Source organism: Sorex araneus, chromosome 1, assembly GCF_027595985.1.
Source record: "Sorex araneus isolate mSorAra2 chromosome 1, mSorAra2.pri, whole genome shotgun sequence".
Taxonomy (NCBI): domain Eukaryota; kingdom Metazoa; phylum Chordata; class Mammalia; order Eulipotyphla; family Soricidae; genus Sorex; species Sorex araneus.
Genome location: NC_073302.1, coordinates 194,532,387 through 194,551,768, shown reverse-complemented (window position 1 = coordinate 194,551,768; position 19,382 = coordinate 194,532,387). Strand labels below are relative to the sequence as shown.

At 49.8% G+C, this 19,382-nt stretch overlaps 1 protein-coding gene across 1 annotated transcript in view; it reads left to right on the top strand.

Annotated features, from left to right (window-relative positions):
* The window catches only part of AHRR (aryl hydrocarbon receptor repressor), a 50,236-nt gene that overhangs the window by 28,267 nt on the left and 2,587 nt on the right, over window positions 1-19,382 (top strand). The window contains exons 4-10 of the mRNA XM_055126822.1: window positions 1,812-1,901; window positions 9,298-9,427; window positions 11,245-11,381; window positions 13,474-13,673; window positions 16,553-16,614; window positions 16,805-16,946; window positions 17,284-17,477. Of these exons, the coding sequence (XP_054982797.1) occupies window positions 1,812-1,901; window positions 9,298-9,427; window positions 11,245-11,381; window positions 13,474-13,673; window positions 16,553-16,614; window positions 16,805-16,946; window positions 17,284-17,477 (955 nt within the window). The remainder of the gene's footprint in view (window positions 1-1,811; window positions 1,902-9,297; window positions 9,428-11,244; window positions 11,382-13,473; window positions 13,674-16,552; window positions 16,615-16,804; window positions 16,947-17,283; window positions 17,478-19,382) is intronic.

The following is a 19,382-nucleotide window of genomic DNA, read 5'->3' as shown; positions in this document are numbered from 1 at the left end:
CCTAGCCTGGGGAGCAGCTTCCTCTTCTCAGTCATTTGGTGTGACAGCAGGTATTCAACTGACCATATGTCTGCAGGGTTTCCATGTGGACCCAGTTGTCCCCGCCTGTGCCCTGGCTGGGCCCTGGCAAGGTGATACTTGTGGTAGGTGCACATAGAATTGAATCAGTGTGAAGGTCTGTTCTCCCAGCCCCACTCGAGCCCACCATCCTCCCATGCAGCGGCTCAAGAACGCTTTCCCTTTGTCCCACTGAGTGGTGACTGGGCTAGGAACACATCAGAAGCCCCAAATAGGTCCAGTTCAAGCAGAGAGAACTCCAGGGCTCTGGTGAGGAGCACTTGAGTTGCACAAGGGACTGGTGGGGTGGGGGCAGAGCACCCACCCAGTCCTGCCAGCAGGGTCTTTGGTTGCAGGCAGTGGGCAATTAGAGTTGCACCACGCCCTTTCCTCTTCTTCCCCTGCTGAATGCGGGAGATCAGGCAGCACACAGGAGAGTTCTAGGAACTTCCACCTGTGTGTGCCAGCTCAGGCAGTTCTGAATAAAGGCAGAAGCACAGGTCCTAGAAGCATGGAGCCAAACTCCAGCATCTGGGGCTGAGCACCTCTTACTGAGGACATGTGCTAAACCATGTCTGGGAGCATCTGGCTTTCAGCTCCACAGGCTATGTTCTCATCTGGGTCGAGGAAGAATCCTCCCTCCTTGCTGCCCCAACCCAGTGTATTTGAGTGATTATGGGTATTTTTGTGGCTTATTAGACCCACAAGGTGGAGCTGTACAGGACCATGAGGTTGTGTGTGCTGTGGAGTATCCCTGAGGCTGAGTATCCCTGTTTTTTTGCCTGGACATGAAAGTCTTTTCATGTCCAGGCAAAAAACAAATGCTCTGACCATTGTCCATAAGACCTTGTTCTCCAGGGGTTTCCTGCATATTCCAGGTACCTTTGCTTCTCAGTGTGTCAATAAAAGGGGTTTTATCTGTCATCAGTCTGATTGCATTCTTCCTGTGTAAAGATCATTGGACCTCCATGTGGAGGGTCTATCCAGTGTCCTGCCTGATTTCTATTGGTTATCTTAGGTGGTTCTCTCAGGCTCTCACATATGCCAGAACATCATCTGGATATCTAGATGGTTCTGCTTCTCTCCCAGCCTAATAGTCAGGGGATAATACCACAGCACAGCACCCAGCAGAGTAACAGTTGTGCAGAGACTGTAGTGCTTCCCTTTCCTGTGGGTAAGATTTCTCTTGCTCACTGTCTGAGATGGTGTCTCAGTAAGCTTATCTGTGCTTCCCTGGTGACAGGGGATGCAGGATGTGGCCCTGTCTATGTGCATCCCCCCTCTCTCCCTTCAGAAACCACCATCACATGTCTGAGCTGTGCAAGTCTCTTGTAGAGCAATTTGTCCCTCAGCCAGGACAGACTCATGTAGAAAAACTTCCTGTTGTGATTAATAGAATAGACTAAAGAGACCCCAACACTGATCAGTAGATCCAGAAACAGCCCTAGGTGGAGTTCAACATCTGTCTGTGATAAAACTTATAAGAGGACCAAGACAGCACAGAAGAGGGTATGGCGGGGAGAGGTAAAGGCTCTGCAGTCACAGCCTACCATGATTGTCTCAGAAGTGAAGGACTTAACCTCAAGGTTTATGACCATAACAGCTCCTATCTTCTCCATGCCTAGGACCTGGGGAATAAAAGTGAGTATGGATCCGCCTGAGAGAAAAGCCATAGAAGAAGCAGAACACAAACCCCTCATTTGGTAGTCCTGGCAATGTGTCTAGGTACTAAATCCATATTTGGTTCCTTCTAGTCACTGGATGGCTTCGCTCTGGTTGTGAGTGCAGAAGGCATGATATTCTATGCATCAGCAACAATTGTGGACTATCTGGGTTTCCACCAGGTAAGCATGGTTTGTCCGCCACTGTGGGAGTGAAGCCTTCCTGCACAGCTGAGGCTCATCTGACTTAAGACTTAGTGGTCAGGCCAAGACATCTAGGACTCAGTCACATGATGGTGTCCAGGGTGACCTATGCCTGTGAAGACTGGATCTTGTTCCTTGAGCATGTGTGTATGTGGTCCTTGACACCGGGAAGAGCCCAGGGAACCTACACCACCAGATCTACAGACCCATTCATGTCTTAAACCCTGTGTACCCAGGGTTGTGGAAATATCCTGGATAACCATGGTTGAGCCCAGACATGGGAAAGAGGAGGCTGAGAACCCATTGGATAAAGGCCTGAGGGAGGAAGTGTAGAGAGCTTCTTCATGGGGGCCAGGGTAGGGAGGAAGGAAGGGCCCTCCTCAGAGAGCTGAGAACTAGCAGTCCCACTTCTACAAGGCCCTCAGAGTCTTGTCTGAGGAGAAATTCATAGAAATCAGTCATGAACCTCAGGAAACTGCAGGGAGCTGCCTCTCCAGAGTGTGAAGGCCGTGTGAGGCAGAACAGAAAGCATTTGCAAAGCAGATGAAGCAGATGCCAGTGTCAGCAGGACTCTGAAACATGCTTGACATGAGCATTTTTTAACAAATACTTGACATGAACTGAGTGTAAGGTCTTCACTGTGATACAGACTAGTGGTGAAAGGCTCTAAGATATGCTAGACTGTGAGCAATGGCCCACAGGCTAGAGGGTGGGAACCCCAGCAGGCATGCATCCGTGAGATCCTATCAGTGGCAAGGGGCAGCCCCATGCCCAGGCTAGAGGTGGCTAACAGGAAACCACCCACTAACAACATGGTCCTGGATGTGCAGAGGGCTGGGGAAAATCAAGAGGCCTAGTGTCCTTCATGATGGCCTCCCCCACCAGGTGCCTCCTGTGGTTCTCATCATCTGACACGAGCTCATCCCCAGTTCTGGATGGGAGAGCTGATCTCAGGGAGACCTGGATGAGAGAGATAGTTCCTTATCCTGATATTACTCAACTCTGGAGCCCTGAGACCTTCCCATACAGAATCTCTCTCCAAATAGTCTCAGGATACAAGGACAAGGAGTCAGCCAGCTTCATGAAGGACTCATGTGAAGGATTTTGCCCAGAGAGCCAAACCAACGAGATTAAGCCTGCTCTCTTTGCGCTCAAGCCCTTCAAGTTGTCTTGTCTCCAGGTTCCCAGAATCTCTTGCCTTTCACCAGACTATAACACTCAGCACAAGATTGGCTCCTGGCTATGCAAGTGGCTTTGCCCCTCCCAGCTGCTGCCTATGTCTGGTTCTCAACTAGCTAATCAGCTGGCTTGCTTTCTTGGAGCTTGATTATTTCCCCTTAAGCTTTAGAAATTTAAAAAGTTTGCCTTTTATTATAAGGAAATTGTTTCCAAATGCCATTAAATCAGGCAGTGCCTCTAGTTTATGAAAGGAATTTCGTGAAAATATTTTTTAAAAGCCTTGAGCTATTGTGAGCATCTTGTGCAAAGTATCTGACAGAAATCTGGGAATAAAGCATTTCCAACCCTCCTGAGCACAATGGTTGGACTCCTCAGTCTGGCACAATGACAGGTGACTTGTCTTTGATGCAGTTTTGTGCACTGACAGTACTGTTAGTTGTCCATTTTCTCAGCTGTCTCCAGAGGAGAAAGATGTGAGGATCAGACAAGATAGATGTTATAGTTAGAAGGAAGATGGGAGTACAAGTACACTCAGTGTTAAGATACAGTGACCACTGCAGAAGTATCTATATTAGATCCGCAATGCTCTGCTCCACTCTGTGAAGCACGTGTTAGAATCTTCATTGCTGTTATTCTACTCCCTGAAGATGTTTCCTGTCAGAATCCTGACTGATGTTACTCTGCTCCATGATGATGTTGGGTTGGGTTTTTTGGTGGTTTTTTGTTTTGAGTCTTTACTGCTGTAACAATGCTCCTTGACAGCTTTCCTGACATACTCCTCAGCTATTACTCTGTTCCTGATCACATTTCCTGTCACAACTTCACTGTGGTTACTCTGCTCCTGGACATTTCCTGACAGGGTCCTTACTGCTTATACTCTTGTTTCATGACATGATTCCTGTTAGACAGCTCACTGCTACTACTCTTTTCACTGACATTTCCTGTCCCAGTCCTCACAATTGTTCCTCTGCTTATCAGAGTTCTCTCTGCTATCTCCGTCCCTCTCAGAGAGCCCAGCAAGCTACTGAGAGTATCCCGCCAGCACGGAAGAGCCTAGCAATCTACCCATGGCGTATTCGATATGCCAAAAACAGTAACAAGAAGCCTCACAATGGAGATGTTACTGGTGCCCGTTCGAGCAAATCGATGAACAATGGGACGAGTGTTACCTGATGACGTTTCCTGTCAGAGTCCTCACTATAGTTTATTACCCTTTGTGATGATATTTTCTGTCAGAATCAGTACTTATTTCACCTTGCTTCTCAATGACCTTTTTGTTATAGCCCTCACTTCTCTCTACTGCCTGAAGTTTCTCTGGAAATCTCCTCACTTATGTTAGTCTGCTTCCTAACCACATTTCCTGTCAGAGTCATCACTGCTGTTACTCTGCTTCATGATGAGTATCCTGTCAGAGTTTTCCTTGATGTCATTCTGTTATTTGACAATGTTTGCTGACAGAGCACTCACTACTGATAATTCTACTGCTTGATAGTATTTCCCATCAGAGTCTTGACTGCTGTTATTCTGTTCACTGAAGAAGTTTCTGTCAAGATTCCCACTTTTGCTTTTTTTTCCTGACATTACTTCCGGTCAATCATTACTGCTGGTACTTTGCTCCCTAAAGATATTTGCTGTCAGGACACTCATTGCTTTTGTTATGCTTCAAATTTTTTCAAGTCCACAATGTTGTTACTTTGCTCTGTAACCACAAATCTGTCAGTGTCCTCAGAGCTTAATGACTCTGGGGGAGGGAGGGTGCCACATCTGGCATGCCCAGGGCTTACTTCTGGATTTCACTCAGGGATAACTCCTGGCAGTGCTCATGGGACCATATGAGATTTGAAACATTGTTTCAAACAATGTTTGAACCCAGATGGACCATGGGCAATATAGTAACTGCTATACTATCTGGCTCCCATTACACGTTTTTCTTCAGAATCTCACTACCATGCTCCTGCTTGTTGGTGGCATTACCTGTCAGAGTCCTCCATGCTCTTATTCTTCTTCCTGAGGAGAAGAATACTGAATCCTCACTGGAGTTGCTCTGCTCCATGGCAAGATTTTCCATCAGAGTAGTTACAGTTGTTACTCTGCTCCACAATGACATTTCCATCAGTGTCCTCACTGTTTTACTTTGTTCTGTGATAGTTTCCTATAAGCATACTCACTTTCCTGAAGAAACATTTTGTCAAAGTGATCACTGCTGCCCAGACTACATTTCCTAGCAGAGTGATCATTGATTGTTACTCTGCTCCATGATGATATATCCACAGTTCTCACTACTGCTATTTTGTTGCTTAACAATGTTTCCTGACAATCATCAGTTCTGTTGCTCTGCTTCCAGGTGATGTTTCTTATGAAGTTACCAACTGCTGTTATGTTGTCTCTGATGACATTATGTGTTAGAGTCTATTTTTTTCTTGCTCCCTGTGAATATTCTGAGTCCTCACAGAAGTTGCTCTACTCCAGGGTGAAGTTTTCTGTCAGAGTTTTTACAGTTGTTACTCTGCTCCCTGATGACATTTCCATGTGTGTCCACACTGACTTTACCCTGCTTTGTGATGAAGCTTCCTGTCAGAGCCTCACTGTTACTACTCTGCTCTTTGATGACATTTTCTGTCAGAATCCTCATTTATTTCACTCTGCTTCCTGATGATGGTTTTCATTAGAGTTTTCATTGATGTTACTCCACTTCTTGACTACTTCCCTGTCAGAAAAATCATAGCTTTTACTCTGCTCACTGATGACATTTCCCCTCAGATTCCTCAGCTATGACACTGCTCCATCACAACACTGACTGTTAGAATCCTTATTGCTTACTCACTGCCTCATGATGACATTTATCATCATAACCCTCGTTGCTGCTACTCTGCTATGTGATAGTTTTTGTTTTGTTTTGTTTTGTTTGTTTTTTGAACCACACATCTGGCAATGCTCAAGGGTTACCCCTCACTCTGTACTCAGGAATTACTCCTCAAAGTGCTTGGGGACCTACATGGGATGCCAGGGATCGAACCGGGGTTGGTTGTATGCAAGACAAGTTCCTTATGTGCTGTTCTATCTCTCCATCCCCAGTGACAGCTTTTGTTATCATATTTCTCCATGCTTACTCTGTTCCCTGATGACATTCTTGTCATTACCTAACTTCATCTGATCCCTGACATTGCCTATATTTTGCTCCCCGGTGATATTTTCTATCAGTGTCCTCATTGCTGTTACCTTATTCCTTGATGATGTTTGCTGTTAGACTTTCTGCTTTTTTCCCTATACTTCCTGATAATATTTATCATCACAGTTCCCACTGATATTACTCTGCTCCTTTACAACTTTCCTGTTAGAGACCTCATTATCTTTACTCTGATCCTTGATGATGCTTCCTACTAGGATTCTGTCAGATTTCTCACTGCTATTGCTCTGTTCCTTAATGTTTCCTTCAAAGTTTTCATGGTTGCTACTCTTCTAGATAATGAAGATTCTCGTGATTATCCTCTCAGCTGTTATTGTGATTCCCAATGGCTCCTGTCAGTGTCTTCACTGCTATTACTCTCTTCCATGATATTTCCTGTAACATTCCTCACAGCTTTTTTCTGCCCCCTGACTATGTTTTCTGTCAGAATCCTCACAATCACTCTATTTTTTAACAGCTGTCTTGTCAGAGTCCTCTTGTTGCTGTTTCTCTGCTCCTGAAGGCATTTCCTATCAGAGTCTTCACTATCACTACTATGCTCCTTGAATGTGTTTTCTGTCAACATTCTCACTGTTTTTATTATACTTCCTGATGACATTTCAGTGCACATTGCTCTTTCTATGTTCTGGAACATTCCCTATCAGTCCACTGTTTTTACTCTGCTCTATGATAAAATTTTCTATAAAAATACACACTGCATTCACTCTGCTTCTTGATGTTTATCCTCAGTCCTCTTCTTAAGGAGCTCAGAATTGCTGTTACTCTGCTTCTTGGCAGCTTTTCTGTCAGAATTCTTATTGCCTTACTCTGTACCCTTATTATTTTTCCTCTCAGAGTCCACAGTGCTATCCCAGTCCTCTTTATTTCCTGACAGAATCCTCACTGCTGTTACTCTACTTAGGGATGATGTTTCCTATCAGAGTCCTCTCTTCTTTTTCTATGCTCCCTAATATTTATCATCAGAGTCCTATCTGGTGTTATCTGCTCCATGAAGAATTTTCCTCATAGCTGATACTCTCCCCTTGATGATATGTCTTCTTTGATTCCTTGCTACTGTTATTCTGCTCCCTGATAACACTTCCTGAGTCCTCCCTTAGTCCTTTTCCATGATGACGTTTCCTATTAGAGTCCTCTCTGCTTTTACTTTCTTCTCCACAGTGTTAAGAGTCCACGTTACTTTTGTTCTGCTCCCTGATATTCCCCATCAGAGTCCTCACTGTAGTTATTCTGCTCTGTGACCATATTTCCTTTGAGAGTTCCTCACAATTTTCACTTTGCTTCATGTCTAACTAAGATAATGAGTTCTCATTTGAACTAAAATTGTTTTATGATCATTTATTACTTCATTTTTTTCTCCTTTCTTTGCATCTCCCCCAGTAGTTTGTCCTGACGTCACTTTGTAGTAATCAAACTCCCGGAGACTGAGTCTAAGGACTATCAGACACACTAGCCCAATTATGATGTTTCTAAAGTTTGTTTCTTCCACTAGTGAGTATCCACATACCTGCTAAAATGGATCACACTCTTGGTTGTGCCCAGTGACTCTGAGTGGTACTGGTTGTGCCACATGACAGCCCACAGACAATCCTTCAGTCACTATGTGTGTGGAGTAAATGTCCTGTGGCTTCTCCTCCCATAGGATAAGAAGCTCTGCGTCTTGCCAGTGAAAATTCACAGGGAATCTGGTTTAGCTCTCTTAGAATGGACAGGATGACTGCAACTGTCCTGGGAGGGAAAAGGAGCAGGGTGAGGGTTATAGGGAACTTATGATTCAAGATCAGGACTTGCTATAAATCTAGTAGTTGAGACAGTGGATATTACAGAGATATCACACAAAGGCCCCTGAGACATAAGTGTCGTGCCAAGCAGACACTGGTGCAAGCAAATAGGGTTCACAGCGAAGAGGGACTGTGTGTGCAGAGGATCTGGTGGTCTTACTGAAAAATTGGATCCTCATTGGAGACAAGGGATCTCCACTATCCCCACCATGTACAGTAAATAGCAGGTGGATGACTGGTATTTGTGGAAGTTCACAGTCAGTATCCAAAGGACCTAGGACAGAGCCCACTCCGGGAGGGAAGACTGAACAATCTCTCAAAGTTGAGTTCAAAAGGGAGTGGAACTATCTGCAGTAGTGCATGTCAGGCAGCTTAGTGGACATGTGTGGGAAAGACACCATTGGGCAAGAGAGGACATGCACGCACTTGCACTGGGCACAGGATGTGCATGCAGCTCTAGTCCATGCTGTGGACCCCTGCTGGGGGTGTTTTTCAGGAGCATGAGGGACTGTCCATTGTATGATATGCATACAATGTGAGAGTGAGAAGCTGTCACCTGCAGATGCTGGGCATAACAGGGATCTGTGGCACCCTCTGTCATGAGGATAGGTCTGTGTGGAGCTGCTCCTAGGGGAGAGTGACGGGTGCTTCTCTGCTCTGGGATTCTGGCTCTCGATCTGGATGGTGAGTGATATTCAGAGAACCCTCAAGCTGTGTGTCCCTTAGGGCGGCCTGCCCCATGTCCTACTGACCCCAGCTCCCTGGTGGTTCCCTGCCTGCAAGGATCAGCCCTTGTTAGAGAGTCCGGTGGGCCAGAGGACCAAGGTCTAGAGAGCACTGTGTGCTAGAGGGTGCGGTGGTCTCATGGAAGAGGGAGGTAGCAGGTCTGGAGGTACAGGAAGGATGAGGTCATCTCTGGGGGCCACTGACCAGCTCCTGCTTCCCTGGGGGTACTCTTCCAGGGACACTTGACCAAGAGGCTTTGTGAGGTGCACACACCAGGCCCAGCAGTGGTGCCATAAACGCACAGCCTAGCCATAGTTCTGCTGTGTGAATGCATCTCCTGGACTGAGAGTCTCCACTCTGCTCCAGGAGCATAGCCTGAGGCTCGGTGTGGGTCGATACATCAGATGCCTAGTTCTGTGCTCATGGCAGGTGGTGTCCCTGGCACCTGCCTTCCCTGTCTGACTTAACTCTGATGATATGTTTGGGGATCTCCTGCGTGTTTCAGACAGATGTGATGCACCAGAACATCTATGATTACATCCACGTGGACGACCGCCGGGACTTCTGCCGGCAGCTGCACTGGGCCATGGCACCCCCACAGCTAGGCTGTGGGCAGGCCTTGCCCTCAGAGTCAGGTGGGTGCACAGGTTGCAGCTGCCTCTGGAGAAAGCAGCCCTGATTCAGCGGTGCTGTAGAGAGAGCCTTCCTACCCTCTCTGGGCCCCACTGGCTAGAGCCGGTGACTGTGGCCCTGTCTGGATCCTGCTCAGCCATTGGGGTGCCCATTGCCAGGAAGCTGCAACTTGAAGGGTCCCTTCTTGGTCCCTGACTTCCAGGAATTTCTTTGTTCTCATTCCATGTATCTAAAATAGCACAGAAAGAGTCCTCAAATGCCCTTGCAGGTATCTGTCATGTGTACAAGCTGAACTGGGTTGGGATCCACTCACATTCCTTCTGAACCACCTTCCTGAAGGCCAAAGGGGAGCCCCCAGCTGGTCCCTTCAGAGAGGCACTCTGCAGGGACATGAGGGCTGCACAGGGAGGGATACACATTCTGTGAGGGGCATCATACAGTTCTTTGTTGAATGGTGTATGTATGAGTACCATGTGTATTTCATATGGGGTGGTACATATGTTCTGTATGCATGTCATGTGTGTGAAGGCTGTGTTTTATGTTTTTGCATGTGGAGGAGGCATGTGTGTTCTGGGGGCAGTTGGCAGTTGGTCTGTGGGGAATAGCATATGTTTACTATGGAGGGGCATGTGTGCTCTGGGGGGTAATTGGTGGTCTGTGAGGAGTGTGTGTTTCATATGTTCCATATGCATGAATAATGTGCATTTTCTGCATATAAGGCATGTGTGTGCATTCTGTGATGCGCATGCTTTCCATATGTCTAAGGCATGTGTTTTCTGTGTGTAAGAGGCATGTGTATTCTGTGTGCAAAGATGTCTGTCCCATATGTCTCAGTATTCTGTGCATGAGGCATGTGTGTTCTGTGTATTCCACATGTTTAAGGTGTGTATATTCTGTGTGTGAGGTGTGTGTATTCTGTGTGTGGGTCATGTATATTTTGTGTGTGAAGTGTGTGTATTCTGTATATATGAGGCATGTGCATTCTTTAAGAGAGGCACGTGGATATCTGTGGAAGTCTGAGGTAGTGTATTCTGTGTGTAAGGCATGTGTGTTTCATATGTCTGAGGTATGTGTATTTCATGTGTGAGACATATGTATTCTGTGTAAGGCGCATGTGCTCTATATGCCTTTGGTGTCCATATTCTGTGTGTGAGGCATGTATATTCTATATGTGTGAGGCGTGTATAGTCTGTGTGTGAGGTTTGTGTATTCTGTATGGTGAGGCATATGTATTCTGTGTATGTGAAGCTTGTATATTCTAATGTTCAATGTGGAGTGTGTACTCTGAGACCTGTATATTCTGGATGTGTGAAGCATGTGCATTCTGTGTGTATTCTCTCTGTGAAGTGTATGTATTCTGTGTGTGAGGCATGTATAGTTTGTTTTTGAGGTATGTATATTCTGTCTGTGTGAGTTATGTGTATTCTATGTGTGAGGCATGTGTATTGTATCTTTGAGATGTGTGTATTTTGTATGTGTGAGGTGAGTATATTCTCTGTGTGTATTTTGTATGTATAAGGTGTATGTATTCTGTATGTGTGAGGCATGTGTATTGTATCTTTGAGGTGTGTGTAGTTTGTATGTATAAGGTATATATATTCTGTATGTGTGAAGAATATGTATTCTCTTGTGTGAGGTATGTGTATTCTGTGTGTGTGAAGCATGTGTATCCTGTCTGTGAGGTATGTGTATTCTGTCTGTAAGGTGTGTATTGTATTCTCTGTGTATGCTCCCTGTCACTCACTTACCATTACAGGCATGATGTGAGCTCACCTGTATTTATCGTTTCTCCCTGGTCTCCGCCCCTGGATGGCAAAAGAGGATGCTGCGGTGCTGGGCAGGCTACTCAGGGCCCAGGAAGGGGCTCCAGGCTCGCCCTCTGAGTATTCAGCCTTCCTGACCCGCTGCTTCGTCTGCCGCATGCGCTGCCTGCTGGATAGCACCTCTGGGTTTCTGGTGAGTGGCCGGCACTGCCGGGCTGCATCTGCACTGGGCAGCAGGACACAGCAGGGAGGTTGGAGCTGGAGGTGATGCTGCCTGGGTATTTGCAACTGTGCAGGGTGAGGGTCAGTGTCCAAGAGTGACTGTGAGACTTCTGCAGACTGTTGTGTGCATCACAGGAAAGGTGAGGTCCTTGTCCAGCTATGAATGCACATGAGCCTCTTGTTCGGCTGGAAACGCGGGTTCCCATGAAGGGCCCTGAAGGTGAGTCCCAGAACCCTTAAGTATGTTGCTGTGAGGAAAAGTCACTGAGGGCTGACAGCAATCTGCTTACCTCTGGTTCCAACCTCTTCTCTCGCCAATGCATGAGTAGTGTTTCCTCTGCTGTTTGATGCATTCCTCACTGACAGAGCTGAGGGAAGAGGAATTAGGCCTTCTCAGACATAGCAGAGTCCAGTCCTACTACTGCTGCCCACAGGCCCAGAGACTGCAGCCTGCACCCTTCCTTCTGGCCTGGTCTTCAAGTCTCCCCTGAGTCCCTGCTCTCTCAAGAATGCCCAGTGCCATATCCTTGGCGCATATCCTTGGCGCCCTGTTCCCCAGGCCCCAGGACCTGCTGGGCAGGCCTCTGGCTTCAGCTTTTGCCCCACTGAGGGCAAGCAGCTCCTCCCCAGACCCTCCTCCACTGTGGTCCTGGAGGTCTTTTTAACCTCCACCTTTAGATATAAGGAATGTCCTCTCCTTTTCACATTATGGGTCCTGGGAGGAACAAAACCCCAGTGTTGCTGTTTGCTAGAACCTAAAGCATGAAGCTGGTTTATGGTTTATGGTGTTCAGTAGGGGCTTAGGATGTGTCTGAAGGTGAAGGTGGACAGAGAACAAGGACATCTGAATGATGGATGGTGTTGCAGATGAATAGGTGGTGGGAAAAGCAATGGATGATGGATGGATGTTGGATTGAGAATAAGTGGATAGATGGTGAATGGTGGATGGTAGGTAATGGATAGATGAATGATAGATGATTGATAATGAATGGGTACATGGTGGATGATGGATAGATGAATAGATAGGTTGTTGGTGATGGATAGATGGATAATAAATAGAGGATGACTGATGATGGATGGATGAATGATGGGTTACAAATAGATGGATGGATGGATGGATGATAATGAATGGTTGGATGATGCATGATGGATGGATGGATACATGGTGCTATGATAGATAGTAGATGGTGGATTGAGGTAGGTTTGAAAGTACAGGGACAGAGTAGGGTCAACTGTGTCATCCTTCCATTAAGGCAAGGAAACCCTCAAAGGTGCTGGGTAGTTATTCCAACTGCAGAACAACTTTCCCCACTTAAAGCTATCATTTAAAAAAAATTTTTATTGAATCACTGTGAGAACACTTACAAGGTTTTCAGGATTACGTCTCAGTCATGCAATGATCAAATACCCATCCCTTCACCAGTGCACATGTTCCACCACCAAGAACCCCAATATACCCACCCCCTACCTTGCCTGTGTGGCAGATGATTTTCACTTGACTCTCTCTTTGCTTTGATTACATTGAATTTTCGACAGAAAACCCACTATTATTATTTGGAATCTCTCCCAACAATCAGACCTGCTGAAAAGTCATCATTAGATCATTTGTTATCATTTAAAATTTTTATAGGGGCCACTGCCAGTGGTGTTCAGGGGCCATGAGGGTCACTTTTGGCAATGCTGAGGGTCTGCCAGAAAAGAAATCTACCACCTGAGCCACCTCCCTGGACCTCAGAAGCTGTGAAACCCCACGATGGGTTCTATAGAAAAAAGAGTTTTTTTGTCAACATGAGAGAGAACAGCCACTCATGAGAGTAGGGTCCTAGGAAGCCCTCACGGAGGGTTTTCTCCCACTGTTCAGTGGAATCAGGCACGTACACAGATCAGGAACACCCCCGGCAAACCAGGGAAGTGAAGCTCTGTGTCTCGGGAAGGTGGTGGGCATGGGCTCATATCTCAGCTCTCAGAAGAAGCCCTTGTCTGTGTTTGTCCCCAAGGACCCCAGGGTCTTAGATGGGTGGCAAGTGCACATGAACACACCTGCTTCTGTCTTTCAACACCAGACGATGCAGTTTCAAGGGAAGCTGAGATTCCTGTTTGGACAGAAGCGAAAGGCCCCATCAGGGACAGCTCTGCCCCCGCAGCTGTCACTGTTCTGCCTTGTAGCACCCCTTCTTCTGCCTCCTGGGGCTGAGATGAAGACAAGGGGAGCCTTCCTGCGGGCAAAACCCCGGGCAGACCCCACAGCTGCGCTGGACACGAGGTAAGCACAGCCCCATTTGGTTCTGCCCCCGGTTCCCACCAGGCCAGAAGAGCTGGCCATGACTAGTGATCCCCTCTGTCCTCAGAGCAGAGCCCAGCCCCTGGGCTGGCTGACACCAGAGCAGCCTGGTCTCCCTGAAGTCAGCCAGGGTGCCTCTACCAGCCCAACAGGGCAAACCCCTCACCCCCACCTCACTCCCCACTCCCACACTGTGCCTGAACACTCTCCAGATTCTTCTGGAAACTCTGGGCTCCATGCTGTACGCAAAGTTGGACCCTGCTACCCTCACAGTCCCCCTCATCTACCAAAAATTTCCCCAAACCTCTGCAGTGGGATGGGATCCCAGTGGGTACAGCCAGGGGGGTCTTGTCTACATGTGAGTGTTAGACCCTGGTCCACAGCAATTGCTTCCACATGTCCCTCCTCCCTGAGCCCCTGTGCACACTTGGACTCTCCTTAAACTGCTCACTTGGACCCTCCTTACCTGTCCCCACCTGGGCCCTCCTTGCTTGTACCTACCTGGGCCTTCCTTTCCTGTGCTCACCTGAGTCCATACTTGTGCTTACCTAGGCCCACCTTACCTGTGCTCATCTGGGCCCTCCTTACATGTACCTATCTGGGCCATCTTTACCTGTGTTCATCTGGGCCCTCCTTACGTGTGCTCACCTGGACCCTCCTTACCTGTGTTCACCTGGGCCCTCCTTACCTGTGCCCTCCTGGACCTTCCTTATGTGTGCTCATCTGGACCATCCTTACAAGTGCTCACCTGGACCCTCCTTATCTGTGCTCGCCTGAGCCCACCTTACTTGTCCTCACCAGGTCTACCTTACCTGTGCTCACCTGGGCTCTCCTTACCTGGGTCTACCTGTGCTCTCTCTCTGCCATTGCTATATTAACCAGGGCCTCATGGTCTCATGAGTGGCAGTGAGATGTCACCTATACCTGCTCACAATCCCCAGTTCTGTGAGTGGTGTACAGCCGCACCTGCTGATGTCCAGGTGAAGGCTATGGCAAAAAAAAAAAAAAGGACAGCACGACACTCTGGCTCTGAGATTCATTCAGGACCACTAATGGGGACCCCCGACTGATGCTCTCCAACCTGACCCAGACACCCCCCCACACACACACACTTTTTCCACTGATCATCACAGCCAGGGCTGCCCTGGCCCCAGAGAGCCAGTGCAGCAGCTCCACATGCATGGAGGGAGGCACTACAGGGGCAGTGGCCCAGTCAAGGTGAGTGTTGGAATGTTAGGAACACTCCCAGACCCTTAATGGGGCCATTTGGTGAGGGGTCACACTGGTTGGCTTGTGCAAGGCAAGCACACAGTCTCTGCCCCGGACCCAAGCACAGAGCATGGGCCTGCACGCCAATACTGTCATCTGCGCTGTCAGAATTGCGTGCCTTACAGGGCTTCTCTGGTGCAGCTCTGCCCCCTACTGCTCACATGTGGAAGTGCTGGCACTTTGCAGGTTGGGGGACTAGTGTACACTAGCTAGGGAATATTCAGAGCTATGATGTGAGGTCAGTTTGGACACTTCTCAAAACTGCATCATAGTCTCTTGTCTGAGAGAGAAGTCAAGGACTGGGCAGAGCTGCCCAGAAGCCACCACTGCTATCTCTCCCTGCTGCTCTCTCTGAAACCATCTCTTTCTCTGAGCTCCCTGGCCTGGTGTGGCCATATTGGAGAGGAGAATAAAGCATAATGGGAGCTCAGCTGGGCCTGTTGGTGGGCTTAGGCTCCACTTTAGCACCAGGAGCCTCAAGTTTTCCATTCAGCATTTTTCAGTCTCATTTTATTTATTTTGGAAAATGATGAAAAGAGCATCTACTAAGAGTGATTGTCTTTTTAAGGGCTTAAGGTAAGCTCTGAGATGTGGGGGCCATGCAGTATGGGGTCACACCGGGTCATTTATGTACAATGCAAGCACATAATCTCTTCCCTAGGAATGGGTGATATGTGTGAATGGACATATGTGTGATGTGCCTGTGTTGCGTGCAGGTGCATACACACCGGTGTGTGTGCATATTCATGCTTGAGTGTGCACATGTGTGTCAATGTCTTGTTCAGGGTGCAGGCTATGTGCATGCAGGAAAGAGAATTCATGTGTTTGTTGTACTCATGCACACAGGTACACACACATGTTGTGAGGTATGTGTCACACATGTGGTGTATCGCATGTGGTGTGTGAGCATGTGTCACGTGTGTGAGCGTGTGTTGTGTGATGTGTTAAGTGATAATGTGTCTTGCTTGTGAGGTATCATGTTTGTTGTATGAGGTGAGCATGTCACATGTGGTATGTGAGGTGTCACACATGGTGAGCATGTGCCACATGTGAGGTGAGTGTGTCACACATGGTATGTGAGTGTGTGTCACATGTGTTGTGTGAGGTAAGCACATGTCATGTCTGGTAAGTGAGGTGAGTGCGTATGCGCTGCCCAATGCTGGCTGCCTCCCTTGCCAGTGTTTCCAGAGCAGCAGTACTAGAGGGAGTAGCAGTATTTCATTCCCGTCTCTGCAGATGTGTCTGTGCTCTCCAGCACACACAGCCCTTCACGGCCTGCAAGGGACTCCCTAAACCCAAGAAAAGTCCAACCTCTACACAGTATGGTGTGGGACGTGGTGTCTCCCCACCCTGCTTAGGGTCCAGTCCTGCCTCTCGGGTTTGTTCATCCTACATCTGTGAGATAGGACAGAGACAAGGACCTTGCCTTGAGCATGGCAAACCCTGGTTTGATCCTCAGTACCACACATGGTCCCTGAGTGCACCCAAGTGTGACTCCAGCTCCCCCACACACACCCCTTGCAAACATGCTCTGCATCAGCATGATCTGATGCCTGTGATGTGATGTGACATGATTCTGGTTCTCTCTGCAGGACAAGAGCCTCTACAAGCCTCTGTGAGTCCACGGTGCGCAGAGAACCTGGTGCCCTGGCAGGTACCAATGGCTTCTCTGGTCTCATAAATGGGGATACTTGTTCTAGCAGCTCCCTGGTGGGCATGGACAGGAGTATCTGGGTTTTGGGGGCATGGTCTGGGGTGCCCAGCAGGCAGGCTGGTGGGGTACAATGCAACCATGGGCTTGGAGCTACTCCCAGGACAAGCTGTCCATCTCCGCATCCCTGCAGGAAGAAGCGATGGAGACAATGGCATGTCTGTGTTCGGGCTACAGATGGACATTGGACGCTGGGCCCGGGTTCCAGCCAGGACCCCCTGCCTGTGCCTCAGGGGAGGCCCTAGCCTTGTCACTGACCCAGAGGGGGTTGTGGGGTAAGTGGTGCCTTAACTGTGGCAGCTTAAGGTTGCTCACTTCTGGGTTAGAGGCTCATGGGTTCAGGATTTTGCTCCGGGTTGGAGGACATGCAGGCCTGGAGGTGGCTGCAGGGCCCCACCTTGGGGAACTCCCAAACACCGTGTTCCTGCCCAATCACACAGCCTAAGGCAAGACTGGCACAGAAAGAGCTGCCAGAACTGTGGTCCCTCTCCTGGGGGTGGGCAGGGCAGTGTGTGGCTGGCTTCACGGTGGTCCCAGACTGGGAGCTGTAGTGACACGTCACAGCCCCTATGCTGGGATGCACAGCCATCCTGACAAGCCTCTTGCCTGCAGGACAGGGCCTGCCAGTTCGAGGGCGCGGATGCGCAGGGAAGCCCCTGGGGACGACAGCTGCTGCCAAGTGCTGGGACCAGGCAGACTCCTAGACTGGACTCCAGGGAGACTGAAGCTGGAGCCAGAAAGAGCCGCCCCCTTCTCCACACAAGGGGTATCCCGTGGCCCCTGCCTGCCCTATGCTGGGGTCCCAGGCACTGCCCACGCCCAAAGCACCCCCACTTTCAGGAGCCCACCCAGCTTACACCCCCTGGATCAGCCCTCAGGTGCCTCTGTGGGACGTTCGAGCAGAGCTGAGCGGGATGGGGGCCTGGGCCAGGGCCAGCCACAGCCTGGCTGCACCTTCTCCCCAGTGGGTGTGGAGAACGGGTTCCCGACCCCAGGGCAGCAGCGGCTCCCAGCAGGGGGCTACTCCTCAAGGGACACCAAGTTGAGGGCCATGCCAGGACCCCCCCAACCCCCCTGCAACCTGGCCCTCTCCCTGCCTGTCAAGCAGGAGAGGGATACAGCTGCTGAGGGCACAGCCAGTGGCTCCTCAGGGCCCCCAAGCCAGGGTTGGCTGGGAAGCAGCCATGTAGCTGGGGGGCCGCTGGTCACCTTCCCAGCTGGGGTACCCTTGAAAGTAGAACCTGGCTGCCGGCATGCTCTGGGCAGCCCCCCGGGCCCAGCTGTCCCCGTCCATTGCCCCTGCCTGGAGCACCTACATTGCATCCCTCAGCCCTGTGCCCAAGGCTCTCATCCCCCTGGTCCTGACTACATCTGCAGAGCTCCGGGGGCTGCCCCTGTAGTCAAGTTGGAGCCCCTGGACCCGCAGGGCTGGGCTGCTCACAGCCAGAGTGGGTGCACTGGGGGGGTCCCCAAGAGTGCCTTGGCAACACTGCGGCCTCCCAGAGTCTCGGGGTGCATGTTTCTGCCATAAGGGGTTCCTGCCACTGCCAGCAAGAGGCTCAGAGGCCCCAGGACCTACAGCCACGTGGGTGTGCCGAGGCGCCATCCTCCATGTGCAGCTCCGAGGGCTGCTCCCCAGAACTTTCTCTCTCCAAGAGGGCCATGACATGGACCAGTCTAGTGGGAGAGGAGGGTGGAGCTAACAGCGACCACCTGAGGTACTCAGAGAAGACTCACTCTGGGACCCCCAAGAATGTCTACAGGCCACCACTGCATGTGACACACTAGGCAGACACCTGGCCAGCACAGCAGAAGCTGGGCTCAGGGCACACTGAACTCCTTCCTGAAGGTTCTGTGGTGTTTTCTGGGGGCTCTGGGTGGGCATGGCCTCCTGTGCCCTATAAATCTGGAGCTGGAGAGGAGACAGTGGGAGTAGCAGGGCCACGGGAGAAGGATGGGGGACACCCTGTCCACACATGGCCAGCTTTTCTCAGGAGTGATCAGGCCTGGGGCAGAGGAAGCAGTGTGGGGAGGGAGACAGGGAGCATGAAGGGGCAGGCCTCACCCGGCCTGAGCTTGAGGTGGTGGGGATGCCCTCCCAGCTGAGGCATCCTGGGTGGGCAAGGGGAATTGCAGGTCCTTGGGAGCCTCAGCAGGGTGGGCCTGGCTTCTGCAGCGGGGAGGGGTATGATCAGTGCTGCTCCCTTGGTTCAACTTTCACTTGCTCAGACCTGGAGCTGGGCAGGAGCAGCTCTTCTAGGTCACCATGGCAGCCCACGGAGGGGACACAGGCTGTGGTCTCCTGGGGAGAGATCAACTCTCTCGAGCCCAGGTTCCTACCTAAGCCCCATCTCTGCTCTGTCTACCTTCTGCAAGGTCCACCCTGAATGTTCCCTTCCCTTATTAGAGTAGCAAGAGAACAGCTACCCAGTCTCCCATACCTTGGCCTGCCGCTGCCCCAGCCTCCCCCTGCCCTTGCCCCTGTTTCAGACTCCCTCTGTCCTGGCTTCTCTTTGTCTCAGCCTCCCCCTGCCCTTGCCTTCCCTTAGTCCAGCCTGCCTCTGTCCTGACTTCTATCTCAGCCTGACCTGAACGCTCCCTGTCCTGAATTCTCCCTGTCTTGTTTCCCCCTGCCCGGGTTTCTATTTCCCCAGCCTTCATCTGTCCCAGCCTTTCCATGTCCTGGCCTTCAGCCTTCTCTGCTCAGACCG